This window comes from Epinephelus fuscoguttatus, linkage group LG7 (assembly GCF_011397635.1).
Source record: "Epinephelus fuscoguttatus linkage group LG7, E.fuscoguttatus.final_Chr_v1".
NCBI classification, from domain to species: domain Eukaryota; kingdom Metazoa; phylum Chordata; class Actinopteri; order Perciformes; family Serranidae; genus Epinephelus; species Epinephelus fuscoguttatus.
Window position 1 is genome coordinate 1,693,773 of NC_064758.1, and position 27,478 is coordinate 1,721,250.

Genomic DNA, 27,478 nt, shown 5'->3' on the forward strand with positions numbered 1-27,478 from the left:
CTTCTTAGATGAATTTATAGCCTCTCACAGAATGGACTTGGATCCCACCTGTCCACTTACATATCTAGTCAATCATTAATGTCTCCAGTCAGACAGTAATTGTTCAGGTGAACACGTACACAACAGGACAGAATCCCATGGAAAGCGTTGCAAACTCCAAGACCACTCATCCCTGAGCCACAAGAGTTATACGGTTAGTTTGGTTAGCTGTGTCATTCAGTTTGCCATTAATGAAAAGCAGGTTGTTGTCGCTTGATTTTCGTACATTCGCTTGTCTGTGTTTATTGTGTGACAGGTAGAGTGTAGTGTAGTAGCGTGTAGAGAATGGGAAGAGGTGGCAACTGTAGCTGGATTGGGCCTGAAATCCCTCTGTCATCACACTTCTTCACTGGTAAGTTAAGGTCTCTTCCTATACAATAGCTGCATTTTAAGAGGAAATGGCATTAATGAAGAATAATAGATATTCTCAATTTCAGCACTGCTTGGCTTTGCTTTTAGTGCTTTTGTTTTATAAGCTAATGGGTGATGATTTCTTTCTAAAACGGTACAAAAGACACACATCCCAACGTCCAATGGATTGGGTGCTGAACCAAAGAAACATCTGGCAAAGAAAGAAACGATTATGTCTGCATACCAAGCAGCTCTCATTTAGAAGGATTTAAATGTAGAGTGACGCTTTAAAACGTCTTTTAAGGTCAGATAAATAGACAGAGGCGCCTCTAATAGACAGTCCTTGTGGTAATACTAACTATTGGTATGACTATTTGTATATATGTGTTTTTCTACATGTACCTTTATTTCTATGTGTGACCTGACTATATATGTGGGATATGAAATGTGTACATACTGATATTTTCCCCTTATATATTTTTCAAAAATAGTTCTGGAATGATATTAGGGTACACATGTACATGTACATATTTATATTGTCTTGGTTTATCTTTATTAGAAATATGGGCCACAGGTGTGGCATGTCACATGTCACATAACTGCCTCTGGCCCTCAGGGTATTTAAATTAAATCTGCATTAAAATCCCTCCAAACAGGAGCTGCTTGGTGTGCAGGTTTAATTGATATTTTTTTTCTGTCAGAAGAACAAAACATTTGAGGGCCTTTGAAACTTTGTGTGCTGTTTGTTACAGTTAGAGGAGAACCCAAATGCTGAAACACAAAGCAGGCAGTATGATTAAGCAAAAAGCAAGCATTAATGGCAAGCTGGTTTCAGAGAACAAAACAGGCAGGCAACATAAACTAGCATAATATGTACAACAACAGTACCTCTGTAAATATACTTAGTTACATTCCACCACTGTTAATGTAAATACAACTCTAGTTAATACATGTTTAATGATATTAGGGTACACATGTACATGTACATATTTATATTGTCTTGGTTTATCTTTATTAGAAATATGGGCCACAGGTGTGGCATGTCACATGTCACATGTTTTATTCAGCAATGTAATCTTCACAAATTACCACAGTTTTTATGATTTTTGAAGCCCAGATGCAATTGCCAAAAGTGAAAAGCTAACGTTAGGCTATAAATAAACTACACTAAAGCCCCATTTCCACCAAGCAGTACGGTTCACTGCAGTTCAGGTTTGTTTGTTTGTTTGTTTAGTTTATTTTCAGCTTTCAAGTATAAAACAAAATTACAACATTTGCATTGGGTGCTTTTCATACAGTCCAGTGGCTGAAAAAGGCATAGGGAGAAGCAAGAGCTTATCAAGCACTACCCCTGGCTCACAATCACTAGCATCAGAAGGACAAACTTCCATGTTCACATAGAAACAAATGTATCAATAAAAAGAACAGTGAAAAGTAAAGTGCAGTGAGGTTTAACTAGTGCTTTGTTTCAAGCATTTGCTGGCTCGGAATGACATTCTTCAGTATACGCATAGAAACAATATATGTACAATTGACAGATTGTACAAATTTTCAGATACAAATGACATACAAATGCTATATACAGATTCAAGTGACATACAAAATACTATTCAAGTTTGTCATACAAATTATGCAAGACATAAAGTACAAAAGATATTCAAAATATTATCTGAATTCCCAACTTAGTTGTGTAGATTATAGGAATGCAGATGGCATTCACATAACCAGTGCACACATATAAGCAGATGGGGTTGATAATAGTGAAAATATATATATATATATAGCTACTCAGCATTTTCCTCATGTTGTAGGTATTAAACAGTTCTGTATGCTTCTGTTTCTACTGTGAAAAGTTGTGGATGGTACCAATGGAACTGTTCCTAACCATCCCCATTTTGTGTCAGCCCTCTGCTGGGGTACCTAGCACAAATACCTGGTGGAGCTAGAAACACAGCACTCCGTTGATTGGTCAATAGTGGACAGTCACTCTTGCTCAGGGCTGAGTTGTGGCTGGTTTTGAAGATTATGTAACCACTGTTCATGCTGTGACAAGTCTTACATACATCACTACAACAAGGCTGTCAAGGTTTGGTGTGATGATGGTCCGTAGTCTCAATTAGCCGCTTGTTAGCAACCACCTTTTTAAACACAATTAAAGCTTCAAAATTCACAGTGGGGTATTTACTGGTGTATTTTATGTGGTAGAACAAAATTGAAAATTTCTTCAGCTTGTGTCTACCACAGACCTTATTTAAGGTGTCTTACCACAAACCCATTCAAAAAACTCACTCAGTACATTTACATGCAGCTTGAGAAAATCGAATTATTGGCTTAGTCCAAGTGAAACTGGAATTTTTAAATGCATGTAAACAGCTTAGTCTGACTGAAATTGGACTATCCGTAGCTCGACTAACACACCTAGATAATTCGATTGAAAAACTATTGCTGCATGTATCCACTTTAAGTGGTGTCTTATTGGGGAGAAAAGTTAGGATGATTCCAAGGGCCCCTGACTGATAGAGACCCCCAAAATAGGTAAAAGTTAATATAAAATTCTGAAACCATCATCATTAAGAATATTTTTTTTCAAATATAGTAATAAAATTATAGCTGCAAGCAGTGTTGGGCGGGACCTTGGACTCCCGCCGTTTTGGCCTCCAGCTCATGTGGACAGTTAAAGACAAAAGTTTTAGACAATTTTAGACCCCTCTCCACTAGGGTTGGGTACCGAAAGTCGGTGCTTATATGAAACCGGTACCTATACAACCGATACCTACCGGACCGAAACAAAACGCACATTACGGTGCCTCCTTTTGGTGTTTTTTTATTAAATGTTATGTCTTCCTCTATTGGACGTTACACATAACAGAATCATTCATTCATTCATTTGTTCATTTGTTGAGTGTATATTATTATTTAAAGGCACGCTAAGCACTGTTGGGCGTCACTTCTGTTTACATTCAACAATGTTAACAAACACAACGGAGCTAGCTCACCCCTCCCCGCCTCGTCCTCTGTGACTCTATCATGAACGATTGATAGCTGCTAGTTACCCTGGATTTACACACCTGTTCAAGGGATAGTGCACCCAACATGAAAATTCACCCATTATCTACTCACCCTTATGCCAAGGGAGGATCAGGTGAAGTTTTAGAGTCCTCACAACACTTATGGAAATCCAAGGGGAGAGGAGGTAACTTAGCAACAAAACTCCACCTAATGGATGCTCACGGCGCCCCAGATTCAAACGTCAAAAACACATAATTGAAACCACAAAATATCTCCATATTGCTCGTCCGTAGTGATCCAAGTGTCCTGAAGCCCCAACATATAAAGTTGTTTGGAAAAACATCATTTGAACTCTGTTTTTAGCCTCATTGTAGCCTGCAGCTCTAACTGCCTCTCTGTGCACCACGTTCATGTGTGCACGCTTGCACGAGACCGTGAGACATGGGCACTGCGTTCATGTGTGTGTGCTTGCTTTCACTGGTCTCATGCTGGCTGGTTGGTACAGCCTGGATCCAAATGTTTTTGTTGCCATTTGCAGAGCCTGGGCTGCCTACAGAGACCGGACTTTAATAGAGTTAATATTATTGCATTCTCGGAACCCATCTGCTGTATTCGGCGTCTGACTTCCGGCAGACGGAGATACAGCCTCTGGGGGCAATCAATCAATCAATCAATCAATCAATCAATCAATCAATCAATCAATCAATCAATCAATCAATTTATTTAAAGTGCAAAATCACCATGGTACATGGTCTCAATACACTTTACAATAAAAACCAAGTACAATAAAAGATTAAACAATAAAAACAATAATAAAAGCACAAAAAGACAGTGATGAAACAGTTACAAATTAGACTAACTGAAATATTGAGTAAAAAGGTATGTTTTAAGACGGGATTTAAAAATATCATTGGAGGTAGCTTCTTTAATAGCTAATGGGAGGCCATTCCACAAATAAGGAGCACGGTAGGAGAAGGCCCTACAGCCAGCTGACTTATTATTAACTGACGGGATGACAAGTAGGTGCGAATTAAGAGAGCGAAGAGGACGTGGCGGAAGGTAGGGTGTATGTAGTACAATGGTGCAAGTCCATTTGAGGCCTTATAAGTTAAAAGAAGAACTTTAAAATCAGCTCTAGCTTGAACAGGCAGCCAGTGAAGTGATGCCAAGACAGGAGTTATGTGGCTATATCTACTGGTTCTCGTCAAAAGTCTGGCGGCTGAATTCTGCACAAGCTGAAGACTTCTGATAGCACAGCTAGGGAGGCTAGAGAAAAGAGCGTTGCAATAATCCAGTTGAGAGGACACAAGAGCATGAACAACAGTCTCAGTGTTTCGGAAAGATAAAACAGGGCGGCTTTTGGCTATATTACGTAGATGAAAAAATGCTGTCTTAGTGATTTCCTTGATATGAGGCAGTGTGTGTGTTTGGACCTGTGTGTAATTGACAACAGAATGTAAAATTGAATTTCCCCTCGGGGATTAATAAAGTATATAAAATTAAAATTAAATGAAATTAAAAATTGAAAAGTAAGAGTCAGATCAAAAATAACTCCTAAGTTTCTAATGCGTGAGCTCTCAGTGATCATACATCCATCTATATTAAGACAAAGATCCTCAGACAAGTGCTTATAGTTATTAGGATTAATCACTAACAAGTCAGTCTTTGCAGCATTAAGCATAAGGAAGTTGTGACACATCCAAAGTTTAATTTGGGATAGACATGGCTCTAAATTTTGGATTTGGGAGGGGTCATTTGGCTGCAGCGGCATGTATAGCTACGTATCATCCGCATAGCAATGGAACTTAATGCCATATTCTGAAAAGATCTTGCCCAGAGGGAGCATGTAAATACAAAACAACAGAGGGCCAAGGACAGAACCCTGGGGCACACCAGAGATGACAGTAGAACATTCAGAAAAATAATTAAAACTAACTCGGATCTGCTAGATAAATAAGATATGGAACCATAAGAGTGCCAGCCCATGTAGATTTAGATCAAGTGCCTTTACTAGTTTTAAGAGGGGCGAGAGATTCAAGCGTTTCCAGCACTGCACTATTTAGGCTATCTGTAAGACTGTTGGAGGACATACCCATGGTGGAAAATGAGCAGACCCCCGATTTTTTGGCATTCCGGTTTGAGGAGGTGAATTTCCGTTTCTGACTTCCATTTATATATAAGTAAATATAGAGTTTGCAGTGACGCCAATTATGTTCCGCCTCATTAGTTCACCGCACAGAGTGTTTAACCTGGCAACAACTGCAGCCGGCTCAAACGTGATTGATCAATATCACGCGGACTACAAACAGCCTAGCACCGGAAACCAGGGCTCTTCCGCTCTTCTTCCGGAGGCAAGATCTCCAGGGTTTGTCTACAGACTCTGCATTCACTGACTGTTGAGTCTGTATATAGAGACTAATATTATTGTAATGTTAATTTGTTAAGTGTTTTTTATTATATTTTAAAACTGTTAATAGAGTTCATATACCCATTTATTTCTAGGTATTTCTAATTTGCCTCAGCAATAAATAAATAAAAACACATTTTTATTATAATTTAAAACTGTTATACAAAATACTCACACACTTCTGAAAGGTGGCCCATTTGTGACACTTTTGAACCTCCATAAAAACCTTATATTTTGAGGTATCGGTTCAGGCACCGTTTAAGCACCGGTACCGTTTTAAAAGTATCAGTTCGGCACCGGTATCGGAAAAAACCCAAACGATACCCGAACCCTACTCTCCACTCTTGCTCACAGCTGACAATTTCTTCACATTTGCTCATGTTACTTTCAGAAGCACTAGCTCACTTCCTGCTGGATTTAGGTCAGGGGTTTCAGTGTGTGATTTGTAGGTCTTGATGAGATAAACAAGCAAGTTTTGGTTTGATCTTTCTATGACATTCCTACGGGCCACAGTGGCCATTTTTGTGTGTCTAGGTGGTGCTAGAGAGCCCATTTTGGCACTTTTGGGGTTAATTTTTTCATTTTATCCATTTTTTCGCCAGTCCTCACATGTGTGCCAATTTTGGTGAGTTTTTGAGCATGTTTAGGGGGTCAAATTTTGGGTTTTTTTTTGCACACCAATGGGGCCCCATGTCATGCAGTAGGTGCCCTTTTGTCCTTTTCGCCCCTGCCCTTCAAACATCCTGTGTTCATCACTGAGAGAGAGAGACAAGCTGTGAGAGCATGTAGATGGAGATGGCTTTCAAACTCCTCCCTTTAATTCCCAAAGTGTGGGTCCAATCGTCAATCTGAGCATACCAGCAGAGAGATACACTCGTCCTGAACGCAGACATATAGGTTTTTATGTTTGTGGAGTCAAAAAATGCGATCTTGGTTGCAAGTTTAAAATGTCTAGCTCACAGCTGACAATTTCTCCACATTTGCTCATGTTACTTTCAGAGGCACTAGCTCATTTCCTGTTGAATTTAGGTCAGGGGTGTCAGTATGTGATTTGTAGGTCTTGATGAGATGAACAAGCCGGTCGTGGTTTGATCTTTCTACAATATTCCTACGGGCCACAGTGGCCATTTTTGTGTGTCTAGGTGGCGCTAGAGGGGTTAATTTTTTCATTTTATCAAATCTGTCGCCAGTCCTGACATGCATGCCAATTTTGGTGAGTTTTTGAGCATGTTTAGGGCTTCAAATTTTGTTTTTTTGCACACCAATGGGGCCCCATGTCATGCAGTAGGTGCACTTTATTCCTTTTCACCCCTGCCCTTCAAACATCCTGAGTCCGTCACTGAGAGGGAGAGACAAGCTGTGTGAGAGCAGGCAGATTGAGATGACTTTAAAATGTCTCGAACTCCTCCCTTTAATTCCCAAACCGTGGGTCCAATCGTCAATCTGAGCATACCAGCAGAGATACACTCACATAGAGGGACTTTATATTACAGTACATTACAATATGTATTTAACAGTCATAATGACAAAAGTAGCAACAGTAGTGTGTGTGTGTGTGTGTGTGTGTGTGTGTGTGTGTGTGTGTGCGTGCAGCTGTTGTTGTTAAGCCTGATGCATTTTTTGCTCAAGCTGTCTCTTTCTCTCACTTTCATCACGCTATCATCATCTGAGCAAACGGCATTAAACTTTTCCGTGCTCTCATAGCTCCTTAGCTTTGTTTTAAACTCAGTAAAACTTAACTTCTCATCACCCTATTTATTTTTCTCAGCATCGTCTGCTGTGCAGGCACAAGCATCATCGGCGGCGTCCTCACCGGACGGCTCGTTGAGTATGGTGCTCTTCAAATTAAACAGACACAGGGGTGCCAGAAACTTAGTCTCCCACAATTCATAATTCTTCTCATCTCCGTTGCAACATAAATGGTTCCATCGGCTTCCAAGCTCGTTACTGGGCCCATAACCTGTTGGAGCTGCCATCATAAAAAGGGCAGGAACACCGACTAAAATGTTTTAACTGACGGAGGAATAATCACACTCAGCCATCGGTTTCGTTTGACCGGCACGCACACACACAGCTGGAACAAGGGCAAGCAGTCATTTATTAATATGGGACACCTGCTACCTGTTTACCACGCCCCCTCTCCAGACAACCTGATCAGTGTAAGAGCACATTCAAGATCAACAGTTTTCAACACACTTTTAATTGTTTTTATATGTAGGTGAAAACAGACCTGAGGAACAGGCTACAGGGGGACAATCTGGCAGCATGCATGCTACTCAGCATCAATGGGCCACCTGACCGAGTTTCCATATGACAGAGCCTTAGAGCTCTTTTTCAAAAAATCTAGAAAATAAAGTGCTCTCAGCCAGGCTGCAAACTGTGCCATTAGATTAGGCAACAGGTGTGTATGCAGTTGTGCTACAGTTTGAAGTCATAATTTCACATTTCAAATTTCACGCCCCCACAATCTGCTGTTTTTATTATTTTGAGATGATGATATTAATTTATTTTGATTGAAAAGTTAATGTATATTGAAATTATTATTTTTTAAGTCTTTCATTAATGTTAAAGCTCCAGTAGGCAACATTGTTTTGGTACAATTGAGTAAAAAATTTTATAATATCCTCTAAGCATAATGTAAATCAAGTGGTCTGAGACAAACAATAGGCTTCTGCACCTCACCATGGCTCTGTGTTCAGCCTCTAAAGAATCAGTATTGTGCCAATGTGCATCAACCAATCAAAGGTCAGCTCAGACCACTGTGTTCCTATTGGCTGTTCTGCTGCATATGTGTAAATATGCTGAACCATTACGTTCCCATGCCGCCGGCAGAAGGGGAGAGCAAGCGGCAATGGCGAACAGTGCACCAGGTAAAATAGCTATTCCAGCATTGGCTACAACTGCCTACACAGCTAAACCCAAAAAAGGAAGCCAGAACTCGGTTCCCCAGAGCCCCAGAGGGAGGGGAAAGGTGAGGTGAGGCCGGGCCCGGCCGGAGGGCGTGAGGGTTGGCCGTGGGAGCGGAGCTGAGGGCTCTCCGCGGAGAGGGAGAGCCAATCCTCGGGGGTATGTGCGGGGCGGACTGCTGCACGGTGAGGGAGAGCCGAGGCTCAGGAGTATGTGCGGGGCTGCAAGGGAGGGATGGGGAGGGCTGCTGCGCAGTGAGGGAGAGCCGAGGCTCCCAGAGAGGGAGAAATAGAACCAAGCAGGATGAAATACTCGCGTGCTCATCTGGTAGGCTTGGTTCAGGGAGGAGACGAACAAAACCTAACTCAGATGAGACTCAAAAATCAACCGTTTTCAGGCTTTCTACCTACTGCAGCTTTAAGAGAATTTTCCATTTTGGGATTTTTCAATAAAAATTACATTTAGACTGTAAAAGATGGCCTTTAGCACATTTTTTATGGCAGCTTTTAATCTTGCATCAAATAGTGAATTGCATACTGTATGCAGACTGTTGCATGTACATCTCACCAGCAGTAAATATTGTACTGGTAGTGATTTTTTTTTTCATGGGGCCCAAAATTCCTGGCGGCACCCCTGTCCGCTTAGTGCGACTGGAGTTGGACTTTGTGTTCTGTGCATGCACCACCTTTTCTTTCGCGGGCTTTCACTCGGAAGAAGAAGGAGATGACGTAGCAGCAGTGCAGTAACTCCCGGAAAAACAAACAAACAAACACCATGGCGACCGAGAAGCAGAAGACACACTTCTGCACGGACGAGAAAACTACATTCATGCTCCAACAGCTAAAGGAGCAAAACATTTTGAAGTTTATGGATGGTAGGAAAATGCGAAACACGGATTTATTTCAAAAAAGTTTCTGAACAAGAACTGGAACTAGTTCAATTCGCACTACATTAAAAAGGACACCACGCTGCCTCTCGAGGAGTCAGACGTACCTGGTCAGAAATTCGATTTTCTCTTCTGCACGTATACTCAGACAAGACAAAAAGTCCGACTTGACTGATCCGTTGAAGTCCGTTTTTTCGTCCAAAATTGTCACATACCTAAAAATAAAAAGACCTCATGTCGTGTCAGTCATGTTTGCACACTGAGTCTGAAACTTTCAGAACAGGTTTGATTTTCTGCGTTTTTTTGCCTCCGTCAGAAGCCTTTGACCAAGAATTGGTGAAGAAAAGGTGGCGGCAGGACACAGACACATAGGTATACATAGACTCATTTCATTGTTCAGATAGCTGCTTTCAAGAAGTCAGATAGTCATATTCAGGTGGATGATAATGATGAAGAGGAAGAGGATGTGGAATTCACACAGAATGTGGAGACAGAGAGGGAGGACAGCTCCGCCCCTTCATGCAGCTGTGGTATCAAATGTATGACAAGGAGGAGTGATGACAGCCAGGTAGGTAACTCCAGTGGAGATAGTCAGAGAATATTGTGAAAATCTGGGAAAAATTCCTTACCAAAAAATGTCTTCCCCAATGTGTTTGTAAAGGTGTCTAACAACACATATAAAAAGATTTAAATTCAACTCCCATAGGAAAATCTGTGACAGCTGCTAAAAGTTGGGGTACCCGAAACCTTATTGGTGAGAAATTTAAAATGTTTACCTCTACCTTAAGTAGCTTGTAAGGGGTCAAACAAGGGTTTTTTTTCTGGTTTCTGAATTGATTGCAAGCATTTGTTTGCACCAAAACCACTCCTTGGTGGAAAAACAGCCATGCCCACTTCCCCCACTCATCACAAAAACTTTTTTTTTTGTTTTTGTGAAAATAAATATGACTGGGTGCATGTAAATTAAAAAGTAGCTTTCTGAGTTTGTTTATTTATTAATTTAAATAATTTATGAATTGATTGCAAGCATTTGTTTTGCACCAAAACCACTCCTTGGTGGAAAACCAGCCACACCCGCTTCTACATGTAAATTTTAAAAGTAGCTTTATTCATTTTTTTCAATATCTCAAATACTAGTTAGAAAACTATACTGGTCCACAATGTCAAATGTCTCAGAAGTCTAGGTCTGGGTCTTCTTCTGCATGCTGTAATACACTTGGCACCATTCTTCTTGCAGCTGCACTGCCTGTTGCTGCACTCTTCATTACAGTTTTTCACTGATAAGTGGTCACAGATTTTCCTATGGGAGAAGAATTTAAATCTTTTTATATGTGTTGTTAGACATCTTTACAAACACATTGGCGAAGAAATTTTTTGGTAAGGAATTTATTCCCAGATTGGCCAAATACCTGATAATATTAAAAGGGGAAAATATAACCTTTTACTTTGTCTGGTACTGCAAATTCTCGCAAGAAACAGAACAACAAAATGCATCAGAATCAGTGCGCAAGGTTTCTGTGCATAAAGATTTTTTTTTTGGATGATGGATTAAAAGAACGCATCGGGAAAAAAGACGCAATCAGTGTGCAAAGGCCTTAAGGCATGTAAAGAGTGTGCCAGAATGCATTAAAAAGCATCAAAATAGTGCTTACTAATCAAGAAGATACCAGGGAATGATGCAGTGTAGCCCCATGTCATGGCTAAGCCCCAAATGTCCTTAAAAAATGCCCCCTTAAGTAAAAGACATAAAACAGAGCACATAATAGCTCACAATTCTAAAGAACACTCATATTAACCTATATTAACACTAGTCAACCAACATGAAGCCTCTAGACACATGGAAAAGACTAGAGGAACAAATTAAAAGCATGGAGAAATCCTTCAGTGTGAATGAGATCAACACAGCTGCAAAGTTGTTTTAAGCTGACTTATAGACATAAAAACTCTTTCATCGTTACATTTCTTCAAACAATAAGGTGTATGTCAACTGTTCCAGAAACAGCTACCACAGCCTTTACGTTGACATGTATCTATAACCCATCCTGCCAAAAAGAAATTGGTAAACATTAAAATAGTGTTTGGCTGACTGAATTCAATTCTTTTTCCAGCCATTAAAGATGAGCTGTGGCTCTTCCTCATCCCGGCTGGCCTTGCCATCATTTTACTGGGGCTGTTTCTGGAAGAGGTGGGCTTCTTCCTGCGCCACCTTCCCTCATCCAGACGAAAATGGCTCTACCTGTGGATATTAGGAATGTACCCGGTAACATCGACCTCCTCATTCTTACACAGCTCCTCCTTCACAGCTGGACTTCTCTCAGTGGATCAAAAACCAATAATAACTACTTTAAATCTTAAGTGTCTTGAATTTGTTTTAATGCACTTGCATTGTATCTCAATATGTCAATGTTCTTTTTTTCTTAGGTATTTGCCTTGACCTCCCTCATAGCACTATATGTGCCACGGTCTTCCTCACTGTGTAATTTCATCGCCTCACTGTGAGTTAACAGGTCTTGAGATTCAAAGATACAGCTCCAAGATTTCATTGTCATTACAACACATTTGATAGGAATATTGTTTATTGGGCTTACAAAAAACTAAAAAAAGCAAGAACACTACTCACATACAGTGAGCACTTTAGTACATAAAAGTATATTAAAGGGGACATTTAATACAAATGAGTCTTTTGTTGTTGAATCAACTTTCTTGATGAATACCACTTGTGGCAGAGTATACCGGTCAGGATAGCCTGCAACATCTGGAGCTGCTGCCAACATAACTGGGCTTGTTTTTAACATGGGAGCTAACTAGCCAGTGCCGGTGTGGCATAGGCAGTATATGCAAATGCTAAGGTCGCCATCATCCATCGGGGACGCCACAGGGGGGAACAAAAAAAAATAATATGTATATCTATATCTATCTATCTATCTATCTATCTATCTATCTATATAGCCACAACAACATAACTACACAACAAAGCCTACTAAGAGAGAGGCCTTTTTTTCCTGGGATGCTGCTGCCCCCCCATCCTCCCTACCCAGCTTGTCACACTTTACCTACTCTTTGGGGGAAATGATAAATGATAAATGAACTGCACTTGGGCGAGTTATCCGTCGACACATGACCCTACATGAAATGGTAAAAGTTCTCTGGTGCCTACTCAAGCGCCACTACACTACTGAAAGGAGTGTATGTAGAGAGAGAGAACATGATAAACCAACAGTGGGCAAGTGTTATGTGTGCAACAATTTTTTTTGGGATGATGGGTTTAAAAAAAGCATACAAAAAAACTGACTTTGGCCCCGATCACACAGAAAGCGTTTTGCAGGTTGCAAAACAGGAGGCGCACCGCACTGCTTTTTTCTTAAAAAAAAAAAAAAAAATTGAATGCCACTGGTAAAAAAAGGCCTGCAGCACCTTTTATTGTTGCCAGGCAACCACACCATTACCTCTCAACCCTAACTTTCCCATGTAGTCAATCTACCGTTAATAACTAGGCTAGTCTAGTTTCTAAAATGAACAGGCAGAGGGTACTTTCTGTAGATCTGGTTGAGGGTAAGAGGCTGTCACGAGCGTTCAAAGTTCAGAGCGCACCAGCAAAAACGCCATGTGGTTAGAGCACAGAAACATGAGGCACATAGCAACACAAAAACAGCGAGCAAAAAGCTACATTCTCATTAAAATCAATTACAAAAAAGCCACCTCCAGCTGCTAAAATAATTTATGTGTGATCGGGGTCTCAGTGTGCAAAGATCTTCTGACTAGCATAATGTCAGTGGCTACGGTTACATGATGGCTTCTCATTCGGAATGAAATAAATGTGAATGAAATCATTCGGAATTAAAGTCTTTCCAGGTAGTTTACATGGGAAATTTCATTCCAAATGAGGGTTTACATGGGAGATCAGTTCAATCGCCTTTGTTCAGGTCTGCGCAAGGTTTGGGGCAGGGAAGGTTTCTGATTGGATAGGGGGCGGGGCGGATGTTACGTGTTTATGTTTACCGGAAGAAAACACTGTAGTCCTCGCTCCGGGTAACGAGATATTTGACGACACCGTTCTTAGTGCGTTTTTCGGGTGTGTTTTGCTTATATTCTTGAAGCAGCAGTACGACAACAACCTTGTTCTGCTAATGCTTCATCTGTTGAGCAGGAGAAGGGAGGCAGAAGACCATGCTGTGGCGAATGGAAACCGGTGAGTGCAACGAGTCCGACTGCTCTATCTCAGCCCGTTGCTATGCAGCTCGTTGCTATGCGCGCTATATATGTCATCGCACCAGAAGGGCAAGGAAACGAGCATGCGCAGAAAGACTGGAATGAATTTAAAGAGGAATGAGTGTATACATGCACACAAAATTCTTTCATTCGGAATGACAAACGGAATAAACCACCCCCTTTAATCGGATTTAATTTTCAATCGGAATGACCGTTTTTCAATCGGAATGACCGTTTTTCAATCGGAATGACCGTTTACATGACCACTTTTAATCCGAATGGCCTTTCATTTCGATTAAAAGTGGAATTAAACTGTGCATGTAAACGTACTGATTGTTAACTCACCATAGAACACACTTCATTCAAACTCATCAGAAAGAAAATAAAATACCAAAACTGTCTTGGATAGTCTCTCCATCGATCCACCAATTATCAGCTCTAGTCTGGTCAAAATAAACCCTTAATTATTGGATGTAGATGTGAACATATGCTGATTCTACATACTGGCTTTCCTTGATGTCTCTCTGCAATTGCTAGCCAGCTTTTTACTAGTCCTGTAACAATATCCCCTCCACTCGCAGTCTTCATCTTTCCCAGCTTAGCTGCCTGTTCAACCAGTGACACGTGCTGTTTAGTAGAAAGAGGAACATCTGTATTTGTATTTTTGTAAATACCTTGATATACCTTAATACCTTGATACCACCCAGGTCTAGTGGTCAGCAGCATCAGGAAAGTCTCTGTATTATTAGGAGTGATGGGGGGTCATATTTCCTCTTTTTCCTTTTCCTAAATATTGTGGACTGGTTTTTAATAATGATGACATGTGGATAAGCTGTGTGTTGATGAAAGAGTATTATTGTGAGGCGCACATGCATCCACTGTTATCTAATAACATGGTGAGGCTCAGATGTGAGAGAGTAGCCTACACCAGCTGAATGAGTGGTGTGGTAAGTCAAGTCAGCACGGGAGACACCAGTTTGGCAAGTGCTACTCATGGTCCTCTACAGCTTTACATCTTTCCTGCTCATGGACTTTTGGCAAAGACCAGCTCAGTTGTATTTTCAGGAATTCATCCACCTACATATTAAACTGCAGTACCAAGATGGAGAGTAGAGATCAGCGCTAGCGAGGCCTTGTCTGAGGGACCCACTACATGCTGTTTGATTAAACTGGCTTAGCGATTAGATTTCAATCAGAGAGTTACATCCAACATTCTGTGTACAAGAAGAAGCACAATTTTTAGTCCCATTTTTGTTTTTTAGTCACATTTTAGTCATTTTTATCCTTCATAGTTTTAGTTAAGTTTTAGTCAACGAAAATTCAGGAAATCTTCGTCAACATTAGTCATTAGGTTTTCTATATGTTTTTTTTTTTTCTTTAATCCAGTAAGGCTAATTTATGCATTTGATATCTGAATCAAGGTGACAGTTTGTATAAAAAAATTAATTCAGGCAATGTTTTTCTACAACTCAAAATCATTTCTGCCCATTACAAAGTGTCATTTCTTCAGCAGTTTTTGACAGGTTCAAAGAATGATTTACGAGCTCACACTTACTGATCATCATTTGCCTGATGGACTTATCCATCTCACTGTTAAGAAGCATTAAAGCCTGAATTCTTTCTTAATGTGCAAAATGTTAGTCTGTAGGTTTGAACTTGTGTCCTCTCACAGAGTTGGTGATTAAAACTAAACTTTCAAATTTTGAACGTTCATCATGTCAGAGAAAACTGATCTGTGTTCAGACTGTTTACTTACAGCACAGCTACACTCACAGATAACTGAGCCTCTTACCTGCCTGTCAGACCAGACTGAGTGGAGTCCTGCAGGGATCAGCTGTGAAGTCAGGCGGCCAGTGGCTGCTTGGTCCACTGCTGTTCAGTGGCTAGCTTTCAATGTCAGATAGTCATTTCATCATGTTTCGTCCCATCAACAAAAATGAAACATAGATTTCTTCTAAGCTTTAATTATCAAGATCTATTTTTAGCTTGTCATCGTTTTATTTTCATAATGGAATAAAAGGGCAGACAAAAAAGTTTTGTCAAAATGAACATGCGTAGCCCAAATATACATACAGGTAACGTCGCTCAGGAAAAATTACTTTCCTGGGCTTCTGAAAAGTTCTGGGAAGATTAAACCCCTATTCAGACTCTTTTCAATACAGCTGTTTCAGCACAGACAGCATGATAAAAATAATGTGTTGTGTCTTCTTTTCATCACATATGTTGTACATTACTGGTCCCACCTTATTGTGTATGTCTGTGCAGGTATCACTCCATCACCTTGCTAAAATTCATGGGACTGATCACAGACTTCTTTGGAGGGAAAGTTCGTATGCTGGCTAATCTGTCTGGACAGCAGGTATCTCCAGATCCCTTCCCCTGTTGTTGCTGTTGCTGTCTCCCAATGGTGGCCATCAACAGGTACACACCAGACAAGAATCTGAGTAATAAACTACAGCTGCATTCAATTTGGGAAATTTGCTTGTAAGACCACATTTACTGTGGACCCCTGTCATCCTGCTAACATTGTTTTTCATTTTCTTCATTCTCATAAATGATTATGAAGCACTAAAACCAGAACATTTAAAACAGCACATACCCTGATGCTATGTGCCCCCTTAAGATTTAATCCATAGCATGGCGGGCCACTCAGCAGGTTAAATAACATATGTTTTTAAAGCATATGTTTTTTTTTGTTTGTTTGTTTTTTTTAGTGGGTGGGTTGATGTTTGTGCTAATTTCCCTATAGGTGCCATTGTTCTATTTATGTTGCTCATGTGCTGTGTTGGATTTTATTTTATTGGCCCATTTTATGGGCATGGATATAACCTTTGTTGTTGATGTTGTTGTTGTTTTTTTACTTTGTTTCATTTTTGATGTACTTTATGAGTGAGTGGCTTTATTATTTTTTCATTCTCTATATTTGTTTAAGTGAGCTCACTCAGACAAACTCCCATCAGTCATTTGGGTTTGGTAAAGTACTGAATCATGAAACTAGTGGCTCTCACAGGTACTGCATCCTTAGACAGCTTTCAGTTCTGGCAGTGGGAGCTTAGGTCACATATCTGTGTATATGTACTTAGACATTGACAGTATCACAACGAAGTGCATGCAAGTGCATAGATGCATTTGTTCAATCTGATTGTATTGGTATAAAGTCCTCTCAGTTGCACAACTGTAATAAAATACGTGACCTGACATGCTGCTAACATGTTAAAGGGTAACTTAGGTGTTTTTCATCCTGGACTCTATTTTCGCATGTTTTGTGTCGAAGTCACTATTGGGAATAACAATTTTTGAAAATGGTCCAGTACTGAGCAATAGGGCTGCAGCTGGCGGTCATGAAACAGGCTGCAATGAAACCATTTTGGGCAATTATGCACTGTCAATTTATGTCTGCCAAAAGGGCTTTTTTCCCCCTCTGACAGGCTCAGATTGTTATTTTAATTGTCTGACAACATTATGGAAAGGATCCCCAGAAATATACCTATTTGTTAAAGAGGAAGATCTTTTTGTCGACATATTCTTACTCTGACCTCATCACATATTGATGTTTGGGAATGAACTCTCCAAGTGAAATACAACGTGCAAGGTGCCCTGGGTGTGATGGTTGTTGACGTTCTGGGTAGAGCTTAGATCGGGCCCAAAAAATTCAGCCCGACCCGGCCCGAGCCCGTGCACATTACGTCCGGGACCGGCCCAGCCCGTCCAATTAACTGTAATTATGGACCCGAGCCCAACTTAAGCCCAACATTTTTCAATAAGTTGGCTGTTATAATTAACGCTAAGGACACACCGAGCGCGTTAGTGCCTCAGAAGTCCTGCGAGTGTACTCGCAGGCACTTGACTGTCCGCACAGGCAGCGCATTTCTCCTGCGTTCTCCGTGCCGGTTAAACATCAACTCCACTTATCTGTTCCCGTCAGTACTCGTTTTTTCACTTCAACAGGTCATTGTAAACATGGGTAAGTCCATATTCTCATCGTTTTTTATAACGTAATAAGTTAATGACAATTTGTCATTGCATGTCCATGTATTGAGCGTGTTGGGTAAACACTGAATGAATAGGGCATATTTTTTGGAGGCACGGAAAGCCGCTGTCCCTCCCACGTATCTCTACCACCCCCCCACCCTCTCTTTCTGTATGTGTGAATTGCAACCCCCAACCTGTAGCCATTTCTCTCTCTCTCTCTCTCTCTCTCTCTCTCTCTCTCTCTCTCTTTCTCTCTCTCTCTCTGTCTCATATCTGACCGGGCCCGGCCTGGGCCCGTCAGAGGGCTGGGGGGTCCCGGCCCGACCTGGCTTGGGCCCGCGGGCCGGATCGGGCCGGGCTCAGCCTCGGACAGAGAATCTAAGCTCTAGTTCTGGGACAGTGAGTAAACTTCAGCCTGTGACTGTTTGTCTGTTTTCAAAACACACTCCTGTTTTCACAGAAAGTCTCTGTAGCTCCTCTTAAAAAGAAGTTAACAAAGCAAAGAAAGTTCACTCCTTGGTATAACTCTCAAACCTGTAAGTTAAAACAAATATCGCGAAAGTTTGAAAGAAATTGGCGATTAACCAAACTGGAAGAATCTCGTTTAATCTGGGCAGACAGTCTCAAAACTTATAAGAGGGGCCTCCGCAATGCCAGAGCAAACTATTACTCAGCTTTAATAAAAGAAAACAAGAACAACCCCAGGTTTCTTTTCAGCACTGTAGCCAGGCTGACTGAGAGTCAGAGCTCTGTTGAGCCTTGTATTCCTTTAGCCCTTAGCAGTAATGATTTTATGAGCTTTTTTACTGACAAAATTCTAACTATTAGAGGCAAAATTCATGACCTCCTGTCCTCAGATAGTACCTATCTAACCTCAAACACAGCTGTAAGACCTAATATATATTTAGACTGTTTCTCCCAAATTTCTCTTCAAGAATTGACCGCAGTGATTTCTTCATTCCAACTAGGCTACTTAAGGAGGTCTTACCTTTAGTTAACACTCATATATTAGATATGATCAATATATCCTTATTAACAGGCTATGTACCACAGTCTTTTAAGGTAGCTGTAATTAAACCTCTACTAAAAAAGCCCACCCTGGATCCAGAGGTGTTAGCCAACTATAGACCAATATCTAATCTTCCCTTTATGTCAAAGATCCTTGAGAAAGTAGTCGCAGACCAGCTGTGTGATTTTCTCCATGATAATAATTTATTTGAGGAATTTCAGTCAGGATTTAGAGTGCATCATAGCACTGAGACAGCACTAGTTAAAATTACAAATGACCTTCTGATTGCTTCAGACAAAGGACTTGTCTCTGTACTTGTTTTATTAGATCTTAATGCGGCGTTTGACACAACTGACCATCATATTCTGCTACAGAGACTGGAAGACTTAATTGGCCTAAAAGGTTCTGCACTGAGCTGGTTTAAATATTTATCTGATCGTTTTCAGTTTGTTGACGTTCATAATGAATCATCCTTACGTACTAAAGTTTGTTTTGGAGTTCCGCAAGGTTCTGTGCTCGGACCAATCCTATTTATTCTATATATGCTTCCTTTAGGCAACATCATTAGAAATCACTCTATAAATTTCCATTGTTATGCGGATGATACTCAGTTGTATTTATCGATGAAGCCAGAAGAAAGTAATCAATTAACTAAACTCCATAACTGCCTTAAAGACATAAAAACCTGGATGAGCACCAATTTCCTGATATTAAATTCAGACAAAACTGAAATTATTGTTCTTGGCCCCAAACAACGCAGAGACTCTTTATCTGATGACATAGTTTCTCTAGATGGCATTGCTCTGGCCTCTAGCACTACCGTAAGAAACCTCGGAGTAACATTTGATCAAGATTTGTCTTTTAATTCTCATTTAAAACAAACCTCATGGACTGCATTTTTTCATCTGCGTAATATTACGAAAATTAGGCCTATCCTGACCCGAAAAGATGCAGAAAAATTGGTCCACGCTTTTGTTACCTCAAGGCTGGATTACTGTAACTCTCTATTATCAGGTAGCTCTAGTACGTCCTTAAAAACTCTCCAGCTAATTCAGAATGCAGCAGCACGTGTATTAACAGGAACTAAGAAACAAGATCATATTTCTCCTGTTTTAGCTTCTCTGCACTGGCTCCCTGTAAAATCCAGAATTGAATTTAAAATCCTACTGTTAACTTATAAAGCTCTAAATGGTCAAGCTCCGTCATATCTTAGAGAGCTCACAGTGCCTTATTATCCGACCAGAACACTGCGCTCTGAGAATGCAGGGTTACTCGTGGTCCCTAAAGTCTCCAAAAGTAGATCAGGAGCCAGAGCCTTCAGCTATCAGGCTCCTCTCCTGTGGAATCATCTTCCTGTTACGGTCCGTGAGGCAGACACTGTCTCCACATTTAAGACTAGACTTAAGACTTTCCTCTTTGATAAAGCTTATAGTTAGGGCTGGCTCAGGCTTGCCTTGTACCAGCCATTAGTTAGGCTGACTTAGGCCTAGTCCGCCGGAGCACCCCCTATAATACACCGGGCACCTTCTCTCTCTCTCTCTCTCTCTCTCTCTCTCTCTCTCTCTCTCTCTCTTTCTCTCTGTTATCCTATTACTGCATCTTGCTAGCTCGGCCATTCTGGATGTCACTAACTCAGCTTCTTCTCCGGAGCCTTTGTGCTCCACTGTCTCTCAGATTAACTCATATCGCAGCGGTGCCTGGATAGCGTGACGTGTGTGGTTGTGCTGCTGCCGTGGTCCTGCCAGATGCCTCCTGCTGCTGCTGCTGCCATCATTAGTCATTAGTCATACTTCTACTATTATTATACACATATGATTATTATCACACATGTATACTGCCAGATACTAATATATACTTTCAACATATTGTACCACAGTAGCCAGAACTATAACGATAATATTATTACTTTGTTGTTGTAAGCTACTGTCATTACCGTCTGTCCTGCATCTCTCTCTCTGTCTCTTTCTCTCTTTCTGTCTCATTGTGTCATACAGATTACTGTTAATTTATTATGCTGATCTGTCCTGTACGACATCTATTGCACGTCTGTCCGTCCTGGAAGAGGGATCCCTCCTCAGTTGCTCTTCCTGAGGTTTCTACCGTTTTTTCCCCGTTAAAGGGTTTTATTGGGGAGTTTTTCCTTATCAGCTGTGAGGGTCCAAAGGACAGAGGGATGTTGCATGCTGTAAAGCCCTGTGAGGCAAATTGTGATTTGTGATATTGGGCTTTATAAATAAAATTGATTGATTGAGGAAATGTACAATTTGCATACAGTCTCTTTCAAAATAAATACACTAAATAAATACACTACATCGGTATAGCACCACAAATTGACGTTTTTTTCCTTCAACGACAAACGCACATGGTTACGTTTAGCCAACACACACGTGGTTGGATTTAGGAAAAAAGAACAGGGTTTGGCTTTCCAATCTTACAGGAAGCAAAAACCAGCCTTGTGGGTGAAAGTCAGTGATTGTTTGACCCATCCACCACTCCTCCTGCCCACCCTACTAAGACTTCTGCTGCCTTTTAACTTTCATTGTTGTCCCATCACGTTTCCCTGTGATGCAGCCAGGTGCCATTAAACAATTACGGTGACCGGCCACATATCATGCCAACGTGAAAGGACACCTTTTTTTTATTGGTGTCTGATGCTGGAAGTCACTAAGCAAGCGCCAGATTTCAACGACTTCAGAGTGAGACCAGGTTTTTTTGTTTCACCAGAAAAAGCCCTAAAATCGCCATTGCCAAACCCACCAGACTCCATTTCAAGAAAGAGTAATTTTACTGTGTATAGAGCCAGCATACGGTCACATCTAACTGGTTGAATAAAGGGTTTATTTCGACCAAAGCAGAGTTGGTGATTGTTGGAAAAACAAACCAAGACATTTTATTTTAATTTTAATTTGTGTCTGTGTGCTTGAAATGAAGACTGTTTTAAATGATAATTACAGTCTATTTAAATAGAGTCTGGTGAGTTTAATGTAAGTGATTTTGGGCTGTCTATGGTTGAACAAAATTGTACTCTTTAACAAAAAGGTCTATCATTGTAGGAATCTTTCCATAATGTTGTCAGACACTTCCACAAACACCTTTAGTGCACGTACATTGACAGTGCATAATTGGCGTGAATGGTTACATTGCAGCCTGTATCACAGCAGCTAGCTATAGCCCTTTCACTCAGCACTAGACCATTTTCAAAAAATGTTGTTACCATCAGCCACCTAGACACAAAAACATGGGAAAAAGGAGTCCAGGTTGAAAAATACCAAAGTTACCCTTAAAAACTCCATCCCCTCTCTTGTGTGTAGCAGCAGCCAAGGCTGGATGATGGCAGCTGTGCTGCAGCTCTCTGTTGTCCGTACCATCTTGTTCTTTGTCACTCTGGTCCTGTGGACGGATGAACAGTATGACTATGGTGATGTGAGTCATTTATTCAAGCCTTGATCTGTGTTTTTTCTCCCAGTGAGAATAAAGTAGTCAATCTGTAGTCTGTTGTGGTGTACTGTATTGTATTTTGAAGGATTTGTGATTTTCCTTTGCCCTTTTTTCTTCTACATGCTCTGCTTAAAGACAGTTATTGCGTGAAGCATTTGCTAATTTCCTGTATTCCTATAGTTTTTTTTTGTTGTTTTTTATCACAGTAGATTGCTAGTCGATAGTAGATTGCTTTCAGAGCTTAATCTTATTCAGACATTTGATATTTTCCCTTTACTGAGTATTAAAACTTTGTCAACACACTGTGAGTTATTAAATGTTTGCATTGAAATTGTGATGGTAACATGTTTAAAGCTCTGGGTAGATGGTGTAACTTTATAGACTACAACAATCAGCTTCTTAATCAATATGAAGTTTGGCCTTTATCAAATAGACTAGAAGTTGTTCAGAGGGAAACTGATGAACAGTGTTCAATAAACAAGACTAATGGCCTCAATATGCTTCAAATGAAGTTCCTGTCAGATTGTCTAACATTGTATTAACCCAGTTCTCAAAATGTACTTTTGTAACTTTTAAAAACGTGCACTTCAACATTTATAGCCACTTTAACACAGTGATTGGTCAGGTGTGTGATGGTGTGAAATAGGCAGGGTTTGAACTTCTGTCTCAAGCTTTTTTTTCATTCCTCACAGAACTACTTTTGTCACTTTAGTTTAAACAATGTAACAAAATGACTGTCTGCAAGGACAACTGTCATTAAGTGCCATCATACCCATTTGTAAGACAGGTATGCAGTCAGGAGAGTAAGATGGCAGGCTTCTCACTTTGCCTTCCAGTGTGGACATTCAGAACAGCTGAAATCACTTTTACCATTTTTCCAGAAATGTGCTGGCTTTGCTTGGTTTTGTTTAACTCGGCATGTCAGCCCAGCACAGCAGGGATTTCCATCTCCATAACAACAGAGCTAACTGCTTGAAAGTGGTGGGCTGATCCACAGCTAAAGTCCCTCCTTATTTCCATCATTCACCTCCAACAGTAAGAGCCTGTTGTCTGCAGCTCTTCATCAACATCTCACTGTGGCTGTTTCTGTTTTTACTCTTCCTCCCTGCAGTATTAGTAGACTTGTATTTATTGAAGAAAAGCCACTAAGTATGTTTCACTAATTTGGTTACAAACAGTGTAGGGGGTAACACGTAACAGTATTATATTACGTCTTAGCAGTAACCAAGTAATATAAGGCACTACCAACAGGATTTCAGGTAATATTATTACATTTACAGTGTCACATAATGTGTTACTACCCAAAATAAACTATTTATTGTTTTCATCTTTCATTCATCCATACTGCTCTACTTCAGTCAGTACACCACCAGAATAAAAATATCCCCTAAAGGTTATTGTGTTGTCACATCATAATACGCTACATTACAGAAGGATGCCGGCACATCTGGGTCATGCTCTACTGTGCGTTATCATGTTCAGTGTGTTTCCATTAGTATACCTGCAACATCTACAACATATCCCATTCTGCATTTGCTTTCTAAGGCTGCTTGAAAGCAACAGAGATAAGGAGCTGGCCTCCAGTTTGTTTTTTCCTTGTCATAGTGATCAACACATCTGGGTGATGTTAGTATATGTTGGATGTGTTTCCACTCACATCCCCTACAACGGCAGAGCAACGCGGGCACACAGTCCCATTCTTATGCATAACTCTCTCTCTAGTGGTGTTGTAACTAACTGGCACACCAGGAACCAGCAGGTTGGTCTTCCAGCTCCGGTGTTTTAATTTGCGCTCATCATAGTAACTTACCATTTGTTGTGCTAACCTCAATTTGTTTATTGTGTTTCATATCATTGGCTCACAAATATTGATCTCTATCTCATAATTATCAGACTTTGTTCCTTTGCCTGACTATTATTAATATAAGCAGTGAATTTTAATCCAAAGTGGTAACCACTGTATGTGAATGCGTGAATGGGTCAGACTTGCGCAGCACTGGATTTGAAATGAACTGTAATAAACTGGAGCTTCTGTGCTTTGATTACCTGCTGTGAAACAGCCAGACCCCCATCCATTTAAAATTAACATTAGTTCTTCAGAGCCCATTTTGGTCAAAGTAACGCAAAAGTAGTGTAATAAATAACCCTACACAGAGAGTAATATTGTAAAGTAACTAATTACTTTCAAATGAAGGTACCTAGTTATATGTATTATATTACATTTTGAGAGTAACTTGCCCAACACTGGTGATAAACACATTTCATTTCCTTTAAATTCTTGACAATAAAAGCCACCCAGTAAAGTAAGGAAATCTTGGGTTTTCATCAGTAGTAACTGAGCACGACTCCTGAACGCAGACATGAAACAGTAAAGTAAAGCAGATATCTAAAGTAAAAACAGGACAAAGGAGAGAAACTAAACTTATTCAGTTAGAAGCTACAAAAGTACTGAGAGCTGAGCACACATGCACTTAAAAACGTCTTTCTCTCTGGTGTTCTGTACACAGATGTGAGCTGGTCTCGCAACACACACACTTGTTTTAAGGGGAGAAGGGGGGTGGTCAGGGGTTTGTTATGGTCGGCAATTTGTCACCTCTAGGTGTTTGGAAGGAGTCAGGCATGCTTTGGGCCCGACTCTGCATGGTTTAAACTAACAAAGGAAATGCAAATTGGTGCAGCATGGTTTGACTTTGCGCAGCCAAAGGTTCCAATGAAAAAGCCCTAGTTGACTGCAGACAGGGTCCGTTGTACAAACTACTTGATTTGAAGCATTCTGAGGCCTTCAGTGACTAAAGCCCTGCTCACAGCCTACTGAAGCTGCAGTGTTCATTCCATTTAAAATGACAAGAATTGAAATTGTCTGCTTGATTAAGCTGACTGTGTACTAGGGTTGCAGCGTTATAGTGATTTTTTATGTATATAGAAGTTGACAGTTATCATCCTGTGTACAATTACTTATCTAATATATTGAACAAACATTCAAATGGTCTGATCTCCCCTTTATTTTAGTTATTTTCTAAGGGGAGACCCTTAGTATTATAGTAATAAAGCATTTGTTCGACCACAGTCTTGGGTCATTCTGACTGATAATAATATAAATTCTGTAATACCATGACACCATGAAACTGCAATATTTTTTGAGACAGTCTTCGTACCCTGAAAATCTCATACCATTTCAACTTTACTGTGTACTTTTGAGCAGGTCCTGCTACAAATGGCACTGGATAAGCTGAGGAATAAAATCAATGACAACCATCCTCTTGTTCTCCAGGTGGATTCACTCAACCCTAACCTGTATGTGAACGGTATCATATGTGTGTCAACCTTCGTGTCCTTCTACGGCCACCTTCTGTTTTACAAAGCCACTAAGAGCGCTTTACATGGCTATGGACTGAGAGCCAAGTTCATCTGCATCATTGTGGTGTTGGTGCTGTGTGGCCTGCAGAGTGGCATCTTAGAGACCATGGGTGCTCTTGAAGTTTTCCCCTGCACACCACCCTTCTCTGTCCTGACCAGGTCCCAGTGTAAGTCAAAGCATGTCTGGCCTCCTCCAACCTCAGTCTTAAGTCATGTTTACCACTCAATCTAAAGTTTAAGGACAACAACTAGCAGGTCTTGTGTAACTGGGATTTCCAAATCACCCAGTGTTTTGCTTAGTGTTTTTTCCAAGATGCTCTATTAGCCTTACATACCAGTCTGCACACAACAGTGTACTTGATATACATAGTCATGTCACATCCAAGCACTTCTAGATTGTAATGAGCAGAGAGGCTCATTCTTGCTCATTCTTATCCCTTCCGAAGATATGTCTGGTCTCGTCTGCAGCTTTAGGAAGAGATCATTCATCATCATCAGAACATTTTAAATATTCCAAAAGATGACTGGTTGTAAAATGTAACCAAAGCTAATAGTTCATTTGGTTGTATGACATCATATTATTACAAATAAAAAGAATTGTATGATGAAATCTGAAATTCCACTTTTGCCAGAGAAGTTGAAACCAAGGCACTGATACATGTGGCTGTTCCTCTGTAATAACTACATGTAATCACTGTACACATTGACTGTTGATGCCCTTCAAACCTGTGCCTTGTGTCCTCTGTCCAACCTCAGTGATCTACCACTACTGTGTGATTGTGGAGATGTTCTGCATCGGCCTGTATGCCCGCCACACTTTCCGTAAGGTGGAGCCGAGCGTGGTGGAGGATGCGGAGGGGCCTGTCAGTGTCTTGCAGATAGAAAAGGCCGTTCAAACAGACGATGTTAAAATGACACATCACAAGCCCGGCCTCTTCGGCCATCACCTTGTCAGTGCCTCCAATCCCAGTTACAGTAGTGACAGCGAGGACAGCCTGTGCAGGATAGAGCATGCACCTCTGGATGGTTTCCCCTTCCCTCAGGCCAGAAGCCAGCAGCTTGGCCGGACAGAATCAGTGGAGCCAAGGTCTGCAGAGGAACATGGTGTAGATCTGACCCGCATTACTGTCAGGGCTGATATTAACTATGAGGACTACAAGGATGTCACTGTGGTTTGACCAACTATGGAAGACCTTTAACAACAGATTAAATATGTCTAATCTTAACCGCTGCAGATGTCGGTACTGACTTGGTTGTGTGGGAGGCCCTGAGGACTTGTCTGTAGAACTCCACACCCTGCACTATGATAACTGGGGCAAAAGTGACAGAAATACTCACCTAATACACAAGAAAATTTGTGAACTGTTCACTGCTGTGACAAGCTGCAGAATTAGGAAATATTCACCATTTTGTCTTACTACTGTAAAAGTCATGAGTCCATTTGCTGCTTCTAGTTCTTTTTAATCACTAGATGGGTGTTTTGTTATTTATTTTTCATATTTGTTGTTTTGCAGTTGTGTTTAGCTCACACACTAATTGTCATAATATGCGGAAAATAAAATGCATTTGTATAGCGCCTTTCTAGTCATCCGACCACTCAAAGCGCTTTTTACGCTACGAGTCACATTCACCCATTTACACACACATTCATAATATGGTGGCCGAGGCTACCATATAAGGTGCCACCTGCTACTCATTCTCGGAACCCATTGACTGTATTCGGCGTCTGACTTCAGCAGACGGTGATACAGCCTCTGGGGACAGACCCCCGATTTTATGGCATTCCGGTTTGAGGAGGCGAATTTCTGTTTACGACTTCTGTTTATATATAAGTAAATATGCTGAACCATTGCGAAGGATTCAGAGTTTGCAGTGACGCCAATTATGTTCTGCC

General features: G+C 40.7%; 1 protein-coding gene across 3 annotated transcripts; it reads left to right on the plus strand.

The window, feature by feature from the left end:
• Positions 1 to 89: 89 nt before the first annotated feature.
• On the plus strand, positions 90 to 27,153 carry si:dkey-16n15.6 (organic solute transporter subunit alpha). Of its 3 annotated transcripts, none has more exons than XM_049581737.1 (8): positions 90 to 193; positions 296 to 391; positions 11,708 to 11,859; positions 12,021 to 12,094; positions 16,074 to 16,229; positions 22,101 to 22,212; positions 25,499 to 25,751; positions 26,341 to 27,153. In XM_049581737.1, exons 2-8 carry the CDS (start codon positions 325 to 327, stop codon positions 26,760 to 26,762), a joined length of 1,236 nt encoding a protein of 411 aa, XP_049437694.1. In that variant the 5' UTR covers positions 90 to 193; positions 296 to 324; the 3' UTR covers positions 26,763 to 27,153. The 3 variants fall into 3 exon arrangements, with proteins under 3 accessions (XP_049437694.1, XP_049437696.1, XP_049437695.1); XM_049581739.1 differs by having other exon boundaries at positions 22,104 to 22,212; XM_049581738.1 differs by having other exon boundaries at positions 140 to 193; positions 300 to 391.
• The last annotated feature ends 325 nt before the right edge of the window (positions 27,154 to 27,478 follow it).